Here is a 21,214-nt window from a genome sequence, read left to right as displayed (position 1 = left end):
GCAAACCTTTCCCTAAAGGGTGAGGGAGGGATTGGAAAACAAATCCTGAGGAAAAAAAAACAGGATCAGCAGTGGGAATTTCCTTTGTGGAGCTGTTGGAAACCAGGACAGAATTCCAGGGTTAACTTCAGAAAATTCCCTTTCAGGAAAATCCTGTTGGGATGAGCAGGAGGATTTAGGGAAGAGTGGGATGGGATGGAATGGGCCGGGAGAGGCTGGAATTCCATGGGAATTCCCGGGGCTGTTCCCCCACCTGGCTGCCGCTGGAATTTCTCCAGGAGGTTCCAGAACCGGTCTGGCTCGACCGTCAGGTCCCAGGAATATTTTATTCCCAGGGAATTCTCAGCCCTTGGATCGGGACCAAGGGTTTGTCCCTTCCTTTGGAGGGTTCCAGGCTGGATTCGTCCCGTTCCAGCTTTTCCAAGGGCGTTGTCCAATCATTCCTTGAGTTCCGTCACCACCGGGATGGTTTTTCCTGTGGCCTCAGGGGTTGGTGGCCTTGGAATGACCTCTCCATCCACATCCAACCTTTCCATCCACATCCAACCTTTCCATCCACATCCAACCATTCAGAACCTTTCCCAACCCTTCCCATCCATCTCCAACCCTTTCCATCCACATCCAACATTTCCATCCACATCCAACCTTTCCATCCACATCCAACCATTCAGAACCTTTCCCAACCCTTCCCAACCTTCCCATCCCTATCCAACCTTTCCCACTCAGCTCCAGCCTTTGGATATGGAGGAGAGACAGCAGAGACGAAGTTTCGGAATTGGTTGCTCTGGAGAACCTTTGGGTCCCTTCCATCCCAAACATTCCAGGACTTTTTTCCTGTGGCCACAAGAGTTGGTGGCCTTGGAGTGACCTTTTCATCCCTAACCAGCGTTTCCCAACCTTCCCATCCCTATCCAACCTTTCCCATCCACATCCAACTTTTGAATATGGAGGAGAGACAGAAGAGATGAAGTTTCAGAATCGGTTGCTGTGGAGAACCTTTGGAGGTCCCTTCCATGCCAAACATTCCAAGACATTTTCCTGTGGCCACACACGAGCTGGTGGCCTTGGAGTGACCTTCCCATCCCCATCCAGCCTTACTCATCCACATCCAACCTTTCCCAACTTTTCTATCCCTATCCAACCTTTCCCACTCAGCTCCAACCTTTGGATATGGAGTGGAGACAGGAGAGACGAAGTTTCGGAATTGGTTGCTCTGGAGAACCTTTGGAGGTCCCTTCCATCCCAAACATTCCAGGACTTTTTTCCTTTTTACCTCACAAGTTGGTGGCCTTGGAGTGACCTTCCCATCCCTATCCAACCCTTCCCATCCACATCCAACCTTTGGATATGGAGGAGAGACAGGAGAGACGAGGTTTCGGAATTGGTTGCTCTGGAGAACCTTTGGGTCCCTTCCATCCCAAACATTCCAGGACTTTTTTCCTGTGGCCACAAGAGTTGGTGGCCTTGGAGTGACCTTCCCATCCCTATCCAACCTTTCCCATCCACCTCCAACCTTTCCTATCCACATCCAACCTTTCCCAACCTTTCCCATCCCTATCCAGCCTTTCCCAACCTTTCCATCCCTATCCAGCCTTTCCCAGCCCCATGGGGACAGCCTGGCCCTGTCCCACTGGCCTGGACGCCACCTCCAAAGGTGAGGGACATCCATAGTGATCCACAAAAAACGGGATCCGGGATCATCCAGCTCCTGCTCCTGCCCAGGACATCCCAAAAGATTTCCGGGATCACCATCCAAACATTCCTTGGGCTCCGTCAGCACCCGGAGCCGGGCAGGAGAGACAAAGGTTTGAAACTGGTTGCTCTGGACAAGCTCCAGAGGTCCCTTCCATCCCAAACATTCCAGGACTTTTTTCCTGTGGCCACACACGAGCTGGTGGCCTTGGAGTGACCCTTCCCACCCCTATCCAACCCTTCCAAACCTTCCCATCCATCTCCCACTTTTCCCCTCTATCTCCAACATTTCCAAACCCAATCCAGCCTTTCCCATCTCTATCCAGCCTTTCCCATCCCTATCCAACCTTTCCCAACCTTTCCCGTCCCTATCCAACCTTTCCCAGCCCCATGGGGACAGCCTGGCCCTGTCCCACTGGCCTGGACGCCACCTCCAAAGGTGAGGGACATCCACCATGATCCACATTCCCAACATTCCTTCCAACTCAGGGATCTGGGGGAATATTTATCCCACTGTTCTGTTCCGTTCCTGATGTTCCATCCGATTTAGGGGTTTGGGGAATAATTATCCCACTGTTGCATCCCATTCCCAACATTCCATAGGAACCGGCAAGGATCTGGGAATATTTATCCCTCCATTATATCCCGTTCCCAACATTCCTTCCAATGTAGGGATTTAGGGAATATTTATCCCACTATTGGGATGTATATCCCAATATACATCCCATTCCCAACATTCCATCGGGACCGGCAGGGATTTGGGAACATTTATCTCCTTTTCCCAACTTTCCATCCGACTCAGAAATTTTGGGAATATTTATCCCACTGTTCTATCCCATTCCAAACATTCCATAGGAACCAGCAGGGATCCAGCAGGGATTTGGGAATATTTATCCCATTCCCAATGCTCCATCCTTGTTCAGAATTTGGGAATATTCATCCCATTTCCAATGTTCCATCCCTGTCAGGGATTTGGGAATATTTATCCCATTCCCAATGTTCAATCACACTCATGGATTTGGGAATATTTATCTCATTTCCAGTGTTCCATCCAACTCCGGCCATTTGGGAATATTTATCCCATTCCTGATGTTGCATCCATCTCAAGGATTTGGGAATATTTATCCCATTCCCAATGCTCCATCCGTGTCCAGGATTTGGGAATATTTATCCCATTCCCAGTGTTCCATCCATGTCCAGGATCTGGGAACATTTGTAGGAAACGAGGCACAATTCCCATGGATCATCATTTTCCCAAATTCCCAGCTCCCCCATCTTCCCTTGCACCTTCGGATCCCTTCCTAACGCTCCAGAACATCGGCACAGACATTCCCAAATCCCAAAATTCCCGAGCTGGAACCCCTTGATCCCCACAAAATCCCACAAGAACAATTCCAGAGGCATCTCCGGGAGCCAAAAATTCCCTTTTACCTCGGGATCAGCCAGGATCCGGATTCATGGGAACGGGGATTCGGCTCCGGCTCCTTTCCAGCCACAATTCCAAAGGGAAGGACGCGAAATTCTTGGAATTCTTTTCTCTCAAGGTGCAGCGCAACATTCCCGGTCTCCATGGAAACCTCGGGCGCTGGAAAATTCCATCGGCTGCAACCCGAGCCGGGAAGGGCTCGGGGAGGATTTAAAGGGAAACGGCACCAAATTCCCGAAGATTTCCCGAATTCCCGAGATTCCTGGGTTTTCCTGGATTTTCCCCGTATTTAATAAAATTAAATAAGAAAATAAAATAAAGTAAAATAAATTAAAATTTTAAAATGAAATACAACAAAATTTAATAAAATAATTTAAAGTAAAATTAAAACAAAAGTTTAAAACTAAAATGAAATCTAATTAAAATTTTAAAAAATTAATTTTTGTTTTGCCTCATTGTTGAAATAAAAAATAGAATCAAATCAATTAAAAATGGAATTAAAAGTAAAATAAAATTTAAAGGATAAATAAAAGTTAAAATAATTACATAGAAAGAAAAACAACAATGAAATGAAATGCAAATGAAATAAAATTAAGGAAAAGTTAATAAAAAATAAAGCAAGAATTAAATGAACAAAAATTAAAGTAAAAAAATTAAAGAATTAAAAATTTTAAAATAAAGTTTAAGATAAAATAAATTAAAAGAAAAATATAGGAAAATGTAATAAAAATTAAATAAGAACAGATAAAATAAAAATTTAATAAATTAAAAAAGAAAAATTAAATAAAAAATATTAAATACGTTAGAAATTTTAAAAATTACAAATGAAAATAAAAATAAAGTTTAAGATAAATTAAAATAAAAATAGAGGAAAAATAAAAACTGAATAATTAAAAATAAGAAAAAGTATAAAATTTTAAAAAATTAAAATCTATGAAAAAAATTAGTTCTTAAAAAATAAAATAAATATAAATAAATAAAATTGAAATATGATAAAATTGATAATAAAACCTCTGGGAATAAAAGGAATGACCTGGAATTCCCATCCCAGACTTCCCAGAGTTGATATTCCAGCACCTGGAATGGATTCCCGGAAAAATTCCAACTTTCATTTCCAGACCTCTGGGAATAAAAGGATGGAAGTTGGAATTCCCAACTGATGGAGAGGAATGACCTGGAATTCCCATCCCAGAATTCCCCGTTGATATTCCAAGCACCTGGAATGGATTCCCAGAAAATTCCCTGAACCAGATCCCAGGATTTCCATAACCTCTTCCCGAAGGATAAAATTCCATTCCCCAAAGCTCTGGGAATAAAAGGAAGGAGCTGGAATTCCCAACTTGTGGATGGGAATGACCTGGAATTCTCATCCCAGAATTCCCAGAGCTGATATTCCAGCACCTGGAATGGATCTCTGAACCAGATCCCGGATTTCCACAGCATTTTCCAGCATTTCATTCCCAAAGCCAAGGGAATGAAAGGATTGAAGTTGGAATTCCCAAGTGACGGATGGGAATGACCTGGAATTCCCATCCCAGAATTCCCAGAGTTGATATTCCAGCACCTGGAGTGAATTCCCAGAAAATCCTCTTATCCACATCCCGGGGTTTTCATCCCCAAACCTCTGGGAATAAAAGCAAGGAGCTGAAATTCCCATCCCAGAATTCCCATTGATATTCCAACACATGGAATGCGTTCCCAGGAAATTCCCTGAACCAGATATACCAGATTTCCACAGAGTTTCCCAGAATTCCCAAAGCCCTGGGAATAAAAGGAAGGAGCTGAAATTCCCAACTCATGGATGAGACACGAGGAATGACCTGGAATTCCCATCCCAGAACTCCCAGATTCGATATTCCGAGCCCATGGGATTCATTCCCAGAAAATTCCCTGAACCACATCCCGGGATTTCCATAACCTCTTCCAAAAGGATAAAATTCCATCCCCAGAGTCCTGGGAATGAAAGGATTGAAGTTGGAATTCCCAGCTCATGGACGGGAATGACCTGGAATTCCCATCCCAGAATTCCCAGAGTTTAAACTCCCAGCACCTGGAGTGAATTCCCAGAAAATTCTCTCATCCACATCCCGGGAATTTCCATTCCCAAAGCTCCAGGAATAAAAGCAAGGAGCTGAAATTCCCATCCCAGAATTCCCATTGATATTCCGAGCCCATAGGATGCATTCCCAAAAAACCCCCTGAACCAGATCCTGGAGTTTCCATTCCCAAAGTTGTGGGAATCAAATGGACGGACCTGCAATTCCCAACTGATGGATGAGACACCGGGAATGACCCGGAATTCCCATCCCGGAATTCCCGGAGTTTATACTCTGAGCTCATGGGATGCATCCCCAGAAAATTCTCTCATCCAGATCCCGGATTTCCACAAAAGTCCATTCCCATTCTCCTTCATTCTGGGAATAAAAGGACGGAACTGGAATTCCCAACAAGGAATGAGGAATGACTTGGAATTGCCATCCCAGAATTCCCACAATTTATACTCCAAGCCCATGGGATGCATTCCCAGAAAATCTCCTCTGAACCAGATCCCAGGATTTCTGTTCCCAAAGCTCTGGGAATAAAAGGATGGAGCTGGAATTCCCATCCCAGAATTCCCAGATTTGACATTCCAGCACTTGGAATGAATTCCCCAAAAAAATCTTCTTATCCACATCCCAAATTCCCACCGTGTTTTCCAAACGGAGAACTTCTGGAATTCCACTTTGTTGCGGATTTGGGAATTCCAGCTCCCCACGGATTGGCCAGGCCCAGAATTCCCAAACCTCTGGAAATTCAGGATTTCCCCACATTTGATCCCTTTTGCTTCCAGAGGGAATTTTTTAACCAAACCCCAAAATCCTGGGAAATCCTCAAGATCTCCCGGAGTTTTATCCCGATTTTTTGGAAGCCAGGAAATTTGGAAAATGCGGGAAAATAAAGGAGGAGAGAGCGGGAGAGGGACAAGGAAAATCTTGGATGCAGGAGCCTCATTCCAAAAACAAAAAAGAAATTCGCTGGAAAAGCAGCTCGGGGAAGAATTCCTTAAAATCTTGGAGCCCCAGCCTGGAATTCCAGAGGAAATTCGGGAAGCGGGAATTCCCTGTCTCGCTGCTGCCACCGCGTGGCTCTTCCCGCATCCCGAATTCCCAAAGATTTCCCCGGGAAAATTCCCCCAAATCCAAAGATTCTGAATTCCTGGAATGTTCCTGGGCTGCTCCGTGATTAAACCTTGGAGCTGCTGGAATTCTGTGGGAATTCTGTGGGATTCCCTAAAAATGTTGGGATGCACCTGGATCCTTTCTTGTGCCGCCTGAAATCCCCAAATCCCAGAAATTCTGAAATCAAGGAAGGTTTTGTGGGATTTTGGGATGGAATTCCCAGAGAAGCTGGAATATCCCTGGAATATCCCGTGGGATCCCACAGGAGCTGCTGCTGCTCGTGGAATGGGATGAGCTTTAAACCCCAAAAAATTCAGGAATTCCGCAAAATGCAGGCGCAGGAACGCATCCCTGAAACCCCAGAATTCCAAACGTCCGGCTTGGCTTCAATCCCAGGGGTTTGGGGTTTTTTGGGTTTTTTTTAAGGAAAAAAAAAAATCAAGAATTTCACACCCAAAAGCAACAGGGTTTGGGAAAAAAAAACTGAAAAAAACCACCAAAAACTGGGAAAAAATGGGGGAAAATAGGGGAAAAAACTTGGAAAAAAAAACTGGGGAAAAAAAAAGGGAAAAAAAACTGAAAAAAAAACCTGGGAAAAAAATAGGGGGAAAATAGGAGAAAACTTGAAGAAAAAAAAAAAAAAAACTGGGAAAAAAAAAAAGGGAAAAAAAACCTGAAAAAAAAAACCTGGGAAAAAATGGGGGAAAAATAGGGGAAAAACTTGAAAAAAAAAAAAAAACTGGGAAAAAAAAGGGAAAAAAAAACCTGAAAAAAAAACTGGGAAAAAATGGGGGAAAATAGGGGGGAAAACTTGAAAAAAAAACTGGGAAAAAAAACTGGGAAAAAAAACTGAAAAAAAAAACTGGGAAAAAAATGAGGGAAAATAGGGGGGAAAACTTGAAAAAAAAAAAAACTGGGGAAAAAAAAAGGGAAAAAAAAAACTGAAAAAAAAACTGGGGAAAAATGGGGGAAAATAGGGGGGAAAACTTGAAAAAAAAAACTGGGAAAAAAAAAGGAAAAAAAAACTGAAAAAAAACTGGGGAAAAAATGGGGGAAAAAAAGGGGAAAAAATTTGAAAAAAAAAACTGGGAAAAAAAAAGGGAAAAAAAATGGGGGAAAAATAGGGGAAAAAATTTGAAAAAAAAAAAACTGGGAAAAAAAAAGGGAAAAAAACCTGAAAAAAAAACCTGGGAAAAAATGGGGGAAAATAGGGGAAAAAATCTGGAAAAAAAAAAAAATGGGAAAAAAAAACCCTGGAAAAAACCTGGGGGAAAGGAAGGAAGGGAAAAACCAAAAAAATCCCCCCAAACTGGGAAAAAAAACTGGGAAAAAAACCTTAAAAAAGAAGACTGGGAAGAAAAAAAAAAGGGGGGGAAAAAGGGGAAAAAAAAACTTAAAAAAAGAAAACACTGGGAAAAAACAACTGGAAAAAAAACCTGGGAGGGGGGAAAAGGGGGCTGGAAAACCTGAAAAAAAAAGCTGGGAGAAAAAAAATTGGGGAAAAAAACCCCACAAAACCAAAAAACCAAACCGAAGAAAGCAAAACAAACCAAAACACTGGGAAAAAAAAAGAAGAAGAAAAATCCCCAAAAGAACACCTAGAAAATCCTGTGGGGAAAAAAAAATGGAAAAAATCCTGGAAAGAAAAAAGCCGGGAAAAAACCTGGAGCAAAAAAAAAAAAAAAAAAGGGGGGGAAAACCTAGGAAAAAAACTGGAAAAAAAAAGGAAAAAAACGTAAAAAACAGCTGGGAAAAAAAACTGGAAAAAATACTGGGACAAAAAAATGGGGGGAAAAATGGGGGGAAAAAGAAACTGGGGGAAAAGAAAATTGGAAAAAAAACCCTGGCAAGAAAAAAAGAAGCCTGGAAAAAACCAGCAACAAAAAACCTGGGGGGGGCGGGGGGGCTGGGAAATGGGAAGAAAAACCTGGAAAGACCTGGGAAAAATCTGGAAAAAAAAAAAAAACCACAAAAAAAAAAAACTGGGGGAAAAAACGGGAAAAAAACCTGGAAAAATCCGAAAAAAAATCTAAAGAACACTTGCGGAAAAAAACTGCGGGACAAAAGAAAAGGGGGAAAAAAAACCTTGGGGGGGAAAAAAGAAACTGGGAAAAAGAAAATTGGAAAAAAATCCCTGGCAAGAAAAAAGCCTGGAAAAAACCAGCGACAAAAAACCTGGAAAAAAAAAAAAAAAACAAAAGGAAAAAAAAACAAAAGGAAAAAAAAAAAAGGAAAAAAAACCCGGAAAAATCTGGAAAAAAAAACAAACACAAAAAAAAAAACACCAAAAAAAACCCAAACCAACAAACAAAAAATACAAAAAAAAAAAAAAAACTGAGGGGAAAAAAACTGGGAAAAAACTGAAAAAACCTGAAAAAAATCTAAAAAACACCTGCGGGGAAAAAAAAATGGAAAATAATACTGGGACAAAAGAAAAGTGAGGGAAAAGAAAACCTTGGGGGAGGGAAAAAAGAAACTGGGAAAAAGAAAAAACTGGAAAAAAAAACCAGAAAAAAAACCCAGTAATGCCTTGGAGCGGCGGGAATCGGGAATTCCTCCCCTTGGAGCGGCGGGAATCGGGAATTCCTCCCCTTGGAGCGGCGGGAATCGGGAATTCCGCCCCTTGGAGCGGCGGGAAGCGCTCCCGGTGCTCCCGATCCCCCCTCCCGGGGCTCCGTCATCGACACCGCCTCATTAATTTAATTAATTAATTAACGGCTTCCAGCGCTGCTCCGCTCGGAGGACGCCGCTGGAAAAGCCAGGCCGGGAATTTTCCCGAGATCCCAAAAAACTCCAGGCTCGGCAGGAGGGGGGAAAATCCCGGGAGGAGAAGAGGAGAAGAGAAGATGGCGTGGGATCCAAGCTGGGAATTTTTGGGATTTTCCTGCCTCGTCCTGCTCCGATCCCGACTTTCCCTGGCGCAGCTGATCGAGGTGAGGAAAAAAATCCCGCTGGAAAAGTGGGAATGAGGGCCGGGAATGGGGGATTTCCCTGGAAAACAACCAGCCGGGAATTTAAGGTGGATCCAAGGAGGGTTTCTTGGGAATTTTTGCTGCTTCCTGAAAGGCTGGGTTGGGAATTTCGGGTTGGAATCGCGGGTTTTTCCCGGTTTTCCAATGATTTGAGGAGCGGGGCAAAAACGATCCCACAAATTCTATTCCTGATGGATGTTCCCGTGAAAGATTTGGAAAATTTTGGGAATATTTGGGATGGATTTTCCTTCTCCCACCTTCCCTCATTCCCAGTAATCCTGGATTTCATGGAATTGTGGGATTTCATGGAATTCCTGCCCTTCCACAGGACCTTTTCCCTGAGGATGACTCTGCATTCCCTAATTGATGGAAAACCTGGGAATTATCTGGGAGGGGAGAGCAGCTCCTGAGCCCTGGCTGCAATTCCGGAGGGAAATTCCTGCCTGGAACACAAATCCCAGCTCCCAAAAACTTTCACTTTCCCCTCTGGATCCTTTTCCCTGCTCCACCTGGGAATTCCTGCAGCAGAATCTGCCTGCGATTTTCGGGATTAGAAAATTCCAGCAATTTCCCGGGATTTCAAACTTCTCATCTTTTCCATATTTTTTTTTCCCAAGGATTTCCAGCCTCTCATCCATTCTCCTGATTTTTTACAGGATTTCCGGCCTCTCATCACTCCCTTCCCATTTTTTCCCAGAATTTCAAACCTCTCATCCCTTTCCCACATTTTTCCCGGATTTCCAGTCTCTCATCCTTTCCCTTATCCTGGTTTTTTTTCCAGGATTTCCCTTTCCACATTTTCCCCAGGATTTCCAGCCTCCTCTCCCTCCCTTTCCCATTTTCCCCCACAATTTCCAACCTCTCACCCCTGCCCTTATCCTGATTTTATTCCAGGATTTCCCTTTCCCGATTTTTCCCAGAATTTCAAACTTCTCATCCCCATCCTTGTCCATATTTTTTCCAGGATTTCTGACCTCTTCTCCCTCCTTTCCCATTTTTTTCCAGGATTTCCCTTTCCTGATTTTTCCCAGGATTTCCAGCCTCTCATCTCTCTCCCTTTCCCGTATTTTTTCCCAGGATTTCTGGCCTCTCCTCCTTCCTCTTTTCCTGATTTTTTTCCAGGATTTCCCTTTCCCATTTTTCCCAGGATTTCAATACTCTCACCCCTGCCCTTATCCTGATTTTTTCCCAGGATTTCCCTTTCCATTTTTTTCCCCAGGATTTCTGGCCTCTCATCCCTCCTTTCCCATATTTTTCCCAGGATTTCCAGCCTCTCATCTTTTCCCTTTTCCTGATTTTTTTCCCAGGATTTCCAGCCCCTCATTCCCAACCAAATCCCTGCTTTTCCCCCATCCCATCCTACCTGAGCATTCCATGAATCCAGGAATCCTCTCCAAGGCCAGGCTGCTGCTCCAGGAAGAATTCCAGGTTTTCTGAGCTGTCCAACCATTCCCAAGGGGAGAAATGAGGCAGAACTTCCCCTGACAGTGCAGAATTCCCAAATTATCCTTCCCTGAATCCCAAGGACGACCCAGCCAGCTGGAAAATTTCCCATTTTATTCCAGACAATTCCCAGAAAACAAAAATGAAACATCCAAGCCCCAAAAATCGGGATAAACAGCGAGAATTCCTGGATCTGCTTTGTTTATTCCAGGTTTGGTTTTTTTTTTTTCCTGGAAAAGCAAAAGCTCTGTGAGGAGTTTATTCCTGGAAATAATTGGATAATGGAATTACCCTGAAAAATTCGATTCCTGCTCAGCCAGGCTGGAGCAAACAGAGGAGGAAGAAAAAGCTGGAGAGGAAAATAATCCTGGCAGCTGGAAAAATTCCCAAAAAACCCCAAAAATAAGGAAAAATAAAGGGGGAAAAAGCAGGGGGATATCTGAGAATGAGACAAAAATCCCTTCAGATCTTGGATTTGATTGAGGAAAACTTGTCCGGCTCCCAGGCCTTTGGATAAATTCCCAGAGCTGGAAGTTCTCCCAAAATTTGGGAAGAGAATCAGAAAATCCTCGGATGGGTCAAAATCCCCAAATCCCAGGATTAGCCCTTAAATCCCAAAAAATCCCTAAATCCCAGGATGAGCCCATGATCCTAAACGTCCTTCCCTGCTCCTGATCCCAGAGATCAGCAAACAATGGGATATTGAGGGATTTCCCTGGGAATTGGATCCCGGATCTGAGCCAGTCCTGGGAGGATAAGTTTGGAATAATCCTTTATTCCCAGTTTGGGATAAAATTCCTGGAGGGATTTCTCAGGAATTCCACTTCTCAAAAAATCAGGATTTTTTTTTTGGGGGCACTGGGTGTATTCCAGCTTTTTTTAAGCTGCTGTTCCAAGATCTTCCCTGAAAATCCCCTGGAATATTTTGTAGGATTTCCATCCTTTAGGTTTAGGCTGAGTTTACCTTTCTGTTAAAAAATTCCACAACTTTTTATCCCAGAAATTCCTTGTGGTTCCATTCTGCTTCCTTCTGGATCCGCGGCTTTCCCACATCCCGGGGATGTGTTACCATTAAAATTCATTGGGAAAAATGAATTTTTCCAGGAATTTCCTCATCCAGGCCCTCACTGGCGGAAATCCCAACCCTAAAAATCCATTAGAAAACGGGAGAAAGGAATTCCAGAGCGAGCCAATGAATGGCCGGGAAAAGGAGATTCCTTAAAAATCCCTCCAACATTCCCAAATCCTTGAGGCCTCCCCATTTCCCGTGCCCTCATCGCCTTCTGGAGTATTTTGTGGGAATTTTTCCGTCCTGATCCGCCTTTTCCCGCCGGATTTTCCCTGTGTTTTTTTTTCCCAGGCCACCACGGCGCCGCCCAAGAAGAAGCCGGACCCGGTGACGTCGGAGACCGTGGTGATCTGGGGGCTGCGCCTCTGGCAGGTGGTCGGGATCTTCGCCCTCTTCGTCCTCTCCATCAGTGAGTCCCGCAATTCCCGGGAATTTTCCTCCGGAAGGCTCCCCAGGAGGGCGCTCTCTCTGGAATCCCGGGAACGCGCAAAGGGGGGGATTCATTGGTGGGAATCGCCAGGGATTCGTCTCGGGAGCACCCGGAGATGTTCCAGGGACGGGAATCGGCTCCAGCACCCGCGTTCCTGCCCCGGTGCAGGATGGAGCCGGGAGCTATGGAATGGTTTGGGCTGGGAATCATGGAATGATTTGAGTTGGGAATCCTGGGATTCTTTGGGTTGGGAATCATGGAACTATTTGAGTTGGAAATCCTGGGATTCTTTGGGTTGGGAATCATGGAATGATTTGAGTTGGGAATCCTGGGATTCTTTGGGTTGGGAATCATGGAATGCTTCAGGTTAGGAATCATGGAATGTCAGGATGGGTCGGGATTTGTGGAATGCTTCAGTTTGGGAATTTTTGAATTCTTTGGGTTGGGAATCATGGAATGCTTCAGTTTGGGAATAATTGAATGATTTGGGTTGGGAATCCTGGAATGTGTTGGGTTGGCATTTGTGGAATGATTCGGGTTGGGAATCATGGAATGATTTGAGTTGGAGATCCTGGGGTTCTTTGGGTTGGGAATCCTGGAATGCTTCAGGTTAGGAATCCTGGAATGTGTTGGGTCGGGATTTGTGGAATGCTTCAGTTTGGGAATCATGAAATTCTTTGGGTTGGGAATCATGGAATGATTTGAGTTGGAGATCCTGGAATTCCTTGGGTTGGGAATCCTGGAATATGTTGGGTTGGCATTCGTGGAATGATTCAGGTTGGGATTCCTGGGATTCTATGGGTTGGGAATCATGGAATGCTTTAGGTTGCGAATCATGACTGCTCCAGGTTGGGAATCGTGGATTCTCTTCAGGTGTCCGGGAATTCGGGATTTCCTCTGGGCTGGAATTCCCCACTGAGTGTGGGAATTCCAGAGGGAGGTCCCAGCTCTAAACTGGAAATTCCCACCCGGAATCACTTTCCAAGAAAATTCCATCCCTGGGAGCGATCCCAAAATTTCCTGGATTCCTTTCAGGTTTCCAGGAATTTGGAAATTCAAGGAGGATTCCTGTGGGATGGAATTGAGAATTCCTGAGGGATTTCCCAGCTCCAAACAGGAGATTCCCTTCTGGAATCTCTTCCCAAGATAATTCCATCCCTGGGAGTGATCCCAAAATTTCCTGGATTCCCTTCAGGTGTCCAGGAGTTTGGGAATTCCTCTGGGCCGGAATTCCCAGCTGAGTGTGGGAATTCCGAAGGATTTCTTTCAGGTGTCTGGGAATTCAAGGAGAATTTCTGTGGGATGGAATTGAGAATTCCAGAGGGAATCCAAAATGGAGATTCCCACCTGGAATCTCTTTCCAAGGGAATTCCTTCCCTGGGAGTGATCCCGGAGCTTCCTGGATTCCCTTCAGGTGTCTGGAATTCGGGAATGCTGGAATTCCAGCTGGGAGTGGGAATTCTGGAGGGATTTCTCAGTGGGAATGCGGAGCAGGAATGGCCCAAGCTCCACCCCCATCCCTGCCGGGAATGGGATTTGGGATGGAGAAAATCCATGGAAAACAGGGAACTGGGAAATGGAGTGAAATGGGAAAATAGGGAATTAAAAATATAAATAAATATAAAAATAGGGAACTAAAAATAGCAATAAATATTAAAGTATAAAATTTAAAAAAATAAAAATAAACAGAAAACCAGAAGATGTTAAAATACAATTAAATAAGAATGAGTAAATACATTATATTGCATTGCAGTGGATGAAATGTGAAAATTGGATATTAAACAATAGAAATAAATAGAAAGGTAAAAATGAAATTAGACATAAAATAGGAAATTAACAAATAGAAATAAATACAAAAATGTAACATTTTAAAACAGAATTCGTATAGAACTATAAAATTCAAAATAGAATTAAATATAAAACATAAATTAAAAAAAGGAAATAATTGTAAAACCAAAACTAAAACAAGAACCAAACATAGATCTAAATAAAATAGAAATACAGGAATTATGCTTTAAAGGTAATTGGATGGTTAATATGATTTTAATTCATATTATTGTATTACTTTATCAATGACCTATTAATTTTAAATAACAATTTTTATTCGTATAAAGTATTTGAGTTAATAAAATTATATTAATGGAATAACATATTTCTATGTTATAAATGATAATAATTTGATTGTAACTGTAGTTGTCACTAAAAGCTTTATTTTCACTGTTATTACAATAAATAAGGAAATAAAATGAACCAATTTAAATTATATTTGTGGAAAAACATATTAATATTTAACACATATGTTTTATGTTACGAAGAATAATTTCTATAACATTACAATTAATAAGAAATATAATTTTATTAATTGTTCTAATAATATTAATATTAACTTATTAAATATCCAATAAATACGTTTATATTAACGTTAATATTAATAAAATTAAACTAAATAAACCAAATAAATCCAGGAATCTGATCCGAGTGTGGATTCTACCTCCCGGCACATCCCACAAGGCGGCACCATCCCATAAAGAACGGGGGAAATTCCGAATTCCAGGTTTCCCCACTCCCAGGAACTCTCCCAGATTCCCGTGGTTCCTGCTCCCATTCCCAGTAACCAGCCCAAATCCTCATTTCCCGTTCCCGGCAACTCACCCAGAATTCCACATTTCCCACTCTCATTCCCAGTTAAATCCTCCTTTCTCCCTCTCCGTTCCCAGCAAATCCCTCAGATTCCCGTGTTTCCCATTCCCAGTAACTCGCCCGGAATTCCACATTTCCCATTCCAAATAACTCCCCCAGAATTCCGTATTTCCCCCTCCCATTCTCAGTTAATTTCTCATTTCTCCCTCTCCATTCCCAATAACTCACCTGGAATTCCTTTTTTTTCCCGTTGCCATTCCCAGTTATCCCCAGAATTCCTTGTTTCCCACTCCCATTCCCAGGAACTCCCCCAGATTCCTGTGTTTCCTGCTCCCATTCCCAATAACCAACCCAAATCCTCATTTCCTATTCCCAGAAACTCACACAGAATTCCTTTTTTCCCATTGCCACTCCCACTTATCCTCAGAATTCCTCGTTTCCCTCTCCCTTCCCAGTAACACCCCCAGAATTCCATGTTTCCCACTCCCAGTCCCAAGAACTCCCTCAGAATTCCTCACTTCCCTCTCCCAGGAACTCACAAAGAATTCCACATTTCCCTCTCCCATTCCCAGTGACTCACCCAGATTCCCGCGTTTCCTCCTCCCATTCCCAATATCCAACCCAAATCCTCATTTCCCTTTCCCAGGAGCTCACCCAGAACTCCACATTTCCCATTCCCAATGACCGATGCAAACTCTCGTTCCCATCTCCCATTCCCAGGAATTCCCCCCAGATCCTCAATTCCTGTTGCCATTCCTGGGAACTCACCCAGAATTCCATATTTCCCTCTCCCATTCCCAGTTAAATCCCGGTTTCTTCCTCTCCCATTCCCAGTACCTCACCCAGATTTCTTCATTTCTCCCTCCCAGTAACTGACCCAGAGTTCCACATTTCCCATTCCCAAAAACTTCCCCAGAATTCCCGGTCTTCCACATTTCCCACGCCCGTTCCCAATTAAATCCTTGTTTCTCCCTGTCCATTCCCAGTAAATCAACCAGTCTCTCATTTCCCTCTCCCATTCCCAGGAACTCCCCCAATATTCCATGTTCTCCATTCCCAGGAACTCACCCAGAATTCCGTATTTCCCACTCCCATTCCCAGGAAACAATGCAAATCTTTGATCCCCTCTCCCATTCTCTGAAACTCACCCAGAATTCCACATTTCCCTCTCTCATTCCCACTTAAACCTTCATTTCTCCCTCACCATTCCTAGTACCTCACCCAGAATTCCACATTTCCCATTTCCAGTACCTCACACAGAATTCCATATTTCCCATTCCCAGTCCCAGTTAAATCCTTGTTTCTCCCTGTCTGTCCCCAGGAACTCACCCGGAATTCCTCTTTTCCCAATAACTCACCTAGAATTCCACATTTCCCCGTCCCTCACACTGAGTTCCACATTTCTCGTTCCCAATAACTCACCCAGAATTCCACGTTTCCCACATTTCCCATTCCCAGCCCCTCACCCAGAATTCCACGTTCCCACATTTCTCGTTCCAAATAACTCACCCAGAATTCCACATTTCTCATTCCCAATAACTCACCTGGAATTCCACGTTTCCCACATTTCTCGTTCCCAATAACTCACCTGGAATTCCACATTTCTCGTTCCCAATAACTCACCCAGAATTCCACGTTTCCCACATTTCTCATTCCCAATAACTCACCCGGAATTCCTCATTTCTCGTTCCAAATAACTCACCCAGAATTCCACGTTTCCCACATTTCTCATTCCCTGTAACTCACCCAGAATTCCACATTTCCCATTTCCAGTAACTCAGCCAGAATTCCGCATTTCCCATTCCCAGTAACTCACCCGGAATTCCACGTTTCCCACATTTCCCGTTCCCAGTAACTCACCCGGAATTCCACGTTTCCCGCATTTCCCGTTCCCAGTAACTCACCCGGAATTCCACGTTTCCCGTTCCCAGTAACTAGTCAGCTGAGATGGCCGGCACACCCAGAGTGTCCCCGTTCAGCTCCAGAAGGTTCCGCCCCGCTCACGGCGATCCCGCCTCGGGAGGCTCCGGGCCCCTGCGCCTCTCCAGCCCAGCCCTTTATCCCCTCCTGTTCACACCTTGCACCCGTGTGCCCCCTGCTCCCCCTCTGATTGGTCACTCCTGGGCACGCCCTCCACGGCTCAGCTCGCCGGGGCACTCACTCCAGCCCCACGGCCAATCATCACAAACTCTGTGCCTGCAGAATTCCACATCTCCCATTCCCAGTGACTCACACAGAATTCCACATTTCCCATTCCAAATTACGCACCCAGAATTCCATACTTCCCTCTCCCACTCCCAGTTAAATCCTTGTTTCTCCCTGTCCGTTCTCAGGAACTCACCCAGACTCGCATTTCCCTCTCCTATTCCCAGTGACTCACCCAGAATTCCACATTTCCCATTCCAAATAACTCCCCCAGAATTCCATATTTCCCCCTCCCATTCCCAGTTAAATTCTCATTTCTCCCTCTCCATTCCCAATAACTCTCCCAGAATTCCTTTTTTCCCGTTGCCATTCCCAGTTATCCCCTGAATTCCTTGTTCTCCACTCCCCGTTCCCATTCCCAGCGACCAACACAAATCCTTGATCCCCTCTCCCATTCCCAGACTCAGAATTCCACATCTCCCATTCTGAATAACTCACCCAGAATTCCACATTTCCCACTCCCAATAACTCCCCCAGAATTCCAGGTTTCCCATTCCCAGTGACTCACCCAGATTCCCTTGTTTCCTGCTCCCATTCCCAATAACCAACCCAAATCCTCATTTCCCATTCCCAGAAACTCAACTGGAATTGCTCTTTTTCCGTTGCCATTCTCAGTCATGCCCAGAATTCCTTATTTCTCTCTCCATTCCCAGGAACTCCCAGATTCCCGTGTTTCACACTCCCATTCCCAGGAACTCCCCCAGAATCTCTCACTTCTCTCTTCTCTCTCTCTGAGTGACTCATCCTGAATTCCATGTGTTCCATTCCTAGGAACTAACCCAGAATTCCTCATTTCCCACTCCCATTCCCAATTAACTCCTTGTTTCTCCCTGTCCATTCCCAGGAACGTCACCCAGAATTCCATGTTTCCCATTCCCATTTCCATCCCTCACACAGAATTCCACATTTCCCGATCCCATTTCCAATTAATTCCTTGTTTCTCCCTATCCATTCCCAGGAACTCCCCCAAAATTCCTCTTTTCCCATTCCCAATAACTCCCCCAGAATTCCCTGTTTCCCAATCCCAGTCCCTCACCCAGAATTCCACATTTCCCATTCCCATCCCTCACCCAGAATTCCACGTTTCCCATTCCCATTCCCAATAACTCCCCCAGAATTCCACGTTTCCCATTCCCATTCCCGTCCCTCACCCAGGATTCCACGTTTCCCATTCCCAATAACTGACCCAGAATTCCACGTTTCCCGTTCCCATCCCTCACCCAGAATTCCCAATAACTCCCCCAGGATTCCCCGTTTCCCATTCCCAATAACTCCCCCAGGACTCCGCGTTTCCCTTTTCCCGTCCCTCACCCAGCATTCCCGTTTCCCATATTCCCAGTTATCACCCTGTGCTGCATTTTCAAGTGCCGGATCCCGCGCACGCGGAAGGAGATCGAGGCGCGCTACGCCCAGCGCCAGGCGGCCAAAAACTACGCGGACAAACTGGAGACGGTGCCGCCCCTCGGGGAGCTCACCGAAATCCCCGGAGGTAATTCCCGCTTAATTTTTGGGGATTCTGGGAACGCAAAGTTCCTCAATGAACTCAAGAGACATTCCCAGAGGTAATTCCCACTTTTTTTGGGAGGGATTGGGGCAGTGCAAATTCCCTCAATGAGCTCACCGACATTCCTGGAGGTAAATCCCACTTTTCTGGGGATTCTGGGAATGCAAAGTTCCTCAATGAGCTCACCAACATTCCTGGGGGTAATTCCCACTTTTCTGGGGGATTGGGGCAGTGCAAATTCCCTCAATGAGCTCACCGACATTCCTGGAGGTAATTCCCACTTTTTTTTTGGGGGGGGGGCGGATTTTGGCCGTGCTGAAGCCCTCAATGAGCTCACCAATATTCTTGGAGCTAATTCCCACTTTTTTGGGGGATTCTGGGAGCACGAAGTCCCGCAATGAGCTCGGCAACATTGGCAAAGCTGAGCGAATGTTTTGGGGGATTGGGGCAGTGCAAATTTCTCCCAATGAGTAAAGAGATTTTCTCCGATTCAATTCCCGCTTTTTCTGGGATTCTGGGAGTGCAATGTTCCTCAATGAGCTCACTGACATTCCTGGAGGTAATTCCCACTTTTCTGGGGGACTGGGGCAGTGAAAATTCCCTCAATGAGCTCAGAGACATTCCCAGAGGTTATTCCCACTTTTATGGAGCGGGGGATTGGGGCAGTGCAAATTCCCTCAATGAACTCACCAATATTCCCGGAGGTAATTCCCACTTTTTTTTGGGATTCTGGCAGTGCAAATTCCCTCAGTGAGCTCAGCAACATTCCCAGAGCTAATTCCCACTTTTTTGGGGGGATTGGGGCAGTGCAAATTCCCTCAATGAGCTCACTGACATTCCCCAGACGTAATTCCCACTTTTTTTGGGGGGATTCTGGGAGCACGAAGTCCCTCCTGTGGTGCCACCACCAAGTTCAACCCTCCCAGTGTGGACTCAGGACATTGGGATAAAATCCTTTGGATAAGAGGGAACTTTTCCCTCGGTTCGAGTCGGAATCATTCCTTCATTCCCAAATTAAGTTTGGAAAAGCTTCTCAAATCCGTCAAATCCTATTTTGAACGAAATCCCACTAAAAAATCCTGTGAAATTCCACATCTCCTGGTTTTTGGAACCCTTCCAGGGATGGTGATTCCAACACTTCCCAATCCTTAATCTCTCTTCCAATCAGGAATTTTTTTTCCCTAATTTTCAATCCAAACTTTTCCTGGGACAACTGGAGGCTGTATCCCCTTTTCCCATCAACTTCCATCTCTCACCCTCCTTGGTTAGAAGGAGAACTCCATGCTGAAAATTCCCAGCGGGAATCAATTTAATCTCAGGGCCTGCCCTTGGGCTGGGGAGCACCAATGGAGTGAAATTGGAGTGGTTGGAATCCCGCATTCCCGGTTTTCCCTGCTGGAATATTTCTCCTCCGCTGCTCTCACTCTCCTTTCCTGATTCCATAGGCTCTCCCGAAAATCTCCTCCCTCTCTCTGGCCATGGCCAGTCCAGACCTCTCCACTCCCTGCCTGTGCTGAAGGAAGAGGATGAGATGGTTCTCCAAGGAATTTAGGGAATTTCGGTTCCCAGCCGCCTGTGGCTTCTCTCTTCCAAGGGGATCCGTCAATCCTTGGATTTGCTGCTTCTTCACTCCTGGATTTTTCCTGTTTCCTCAACACCTTTCGATGCCTTTTTTCCTTCTCTCTTGTGTCTCTCCGGGAGATGTAATTCCATAAAAACGGCATTTCCAAAATTTGGGATGTGCTGCTTCAGTCTGTGGGAGAAGAGGCAGATCCCAGCACTGTAGGAATTCAGGAATTCCTTGGAGAAATTCAATCCTACAACAGCAAAATTCAGAATTACCGGTTGAACAATGGGAATTTGCACAAATCCCGGGATTTCAGGGGTGCCTGAAACTGGGAATTCCCAGCCCTCCCTCTGGAGCTGAATCCAATTCCATGAATAAATCCTTTTCCTTCCACCGAATCCTTGTCCTTCCAGTTAATCCTTAGGGGATGAGATGGTTCTCCAAGGAATTTTGGGAATTTCAATTCCTGGCCGCCTGTGGCTTCCCTCTTCCAAGGGGATCCATCAATCCTTGGATTTGCTGCTTCTCAATTCCAAAAAAAAACCTCACCGGGAGCAATCAGCTGGATGGGAAAGTCCCCAGTGGGAATGTTTTCCCTTTATCCCAGATTTCTAGCAGGGAGCTGGAATTTTGACAGTCCCTGGGTTGTTGAATCCACATCAATTCCTTTTCCTTTTTTTTTTTTTTTCCTCTATCCTTGGGAACAGCTCAGGCTGCAGAAGAAAAAAAAGAGGAAGAAGTTCCCACTGTGTCCGGAAAAGTGGACAAGGCTCAGGGAAAGAAGGATGGATCCAAAGACTCCAAGAAAAAGGACGGGGAGAAGGAGCAGAAGGAAGAATCCAAGAAGGAAGGGAAGGACGGAGCCAAAAAAAAAGACGGAGGAAAGGGGGAGAAAGGGGAAAAAGGAGGAAAAGAGGAAAAAGGAGGGAAAGGAGAAAAGGGGGAAAAGGAGAAGGGGGAAAAGGGAAAGGACACAAACGATAAGAAACAAGGGAAAAAGGGAGAAAAAGACGGCGAAGCTGGAAAATCTGGAGGTGCCAAAACCGATGGAAAAGCCGGCGGGAATTCCAAAGCTCCGGCAAAGAAGAAGTGACATCCCGGAAGGACA

The 21,214-nt window shown here is 44.7% G+C and overlaps 2 protein-coding genes across 2 annotated transcripts in view; one reads left to right on the top strand and one right to left on the bottom strand.

Annotated features, from left to right (window-relative positions):
* The window catches only part of ALS2CL (ALS2 C-terminal like), a 41,869-nt gene extending 38,620 nt beyond the window's left edge, over positions 1 to 3,249 (bottom strand). The window contains exon 1 of the mRNA XM_066550336.1: positions 3,124 to 3,249. The gene's annotated coding sequence lies outside the window, so the exon portion shown is untranslated. The remainder of the gene's footprint in view (positions 1 to 3,123) is intronic.
* A 5,784-nt stretch (positions 3,250 to 9,033) lies between these two features.
* TMIE (transmembrane inner ear) lies at positions 9,034 to 20,270 on the top strand. Its single transcript, XM_066553221.1, has 4 exons — positions 9,034 to 9,209; positions 12,052 to 12,169; positions 18,375 to 18,524; positions 19,985 to 20,270. The coding sequence occupies exons 1-4, from the start codon at positions 9,123 to 9,125 to the stop codon at positions 20,089 to 20,091; spliced, it is 462 nt and encodes a 153-aa protein (XP_066409318.1). The 5' UTR covers positions 9,034 to 9,122; the 3' UTR covers positions 20,092 to 20,270.
* The last annotated feature ends 944 nt before the right edge of the window (positions 20,271 to 21,214 follow it).

This window comes from Molothrus aeneus, chromosome 1 (genome assembly GCF_037042795.1).
Source record: "Molothrus aeneus isolate 106 chromosome 1, BPBGC_Maene_1.0, whole genome shotgun sequence".
Classification (NCBI taxonomy): Eukaryota; Metazoa; Chordata; class Aves; order Passeriformes; family Icteridae; genus Molothrus; species Molothrus aeneus.
The sequence above is the reverse complement of the archived record's forward strand: the minus strand, read 5'-3'. Positions and strand labels throughout refer to the sequence as shown.

Coding starts and splice junctions, on each gene's coding strand:
- TMIE (XM_066553221.1), top strand. CDS start 9,123: ATGGCGTGGGATCCAAGCTGGGAATTTTTGGGATTTTCCTGCCTCGTC. Junction 12,170..18,374: donor CCTCTTCGTCCTCTCCATCA/GTGAGTCCCGCA, acceptor CCATATTCCCAG/TTATCACCCTGTGCTGCATT. Junction 18,525..19,984: donor GCTCACCGAAATCCCCGGAG/GTAATTCCCGCT, acceptor CTGATTCCATAG/GCTCTCCCGAAAATCTCCTC.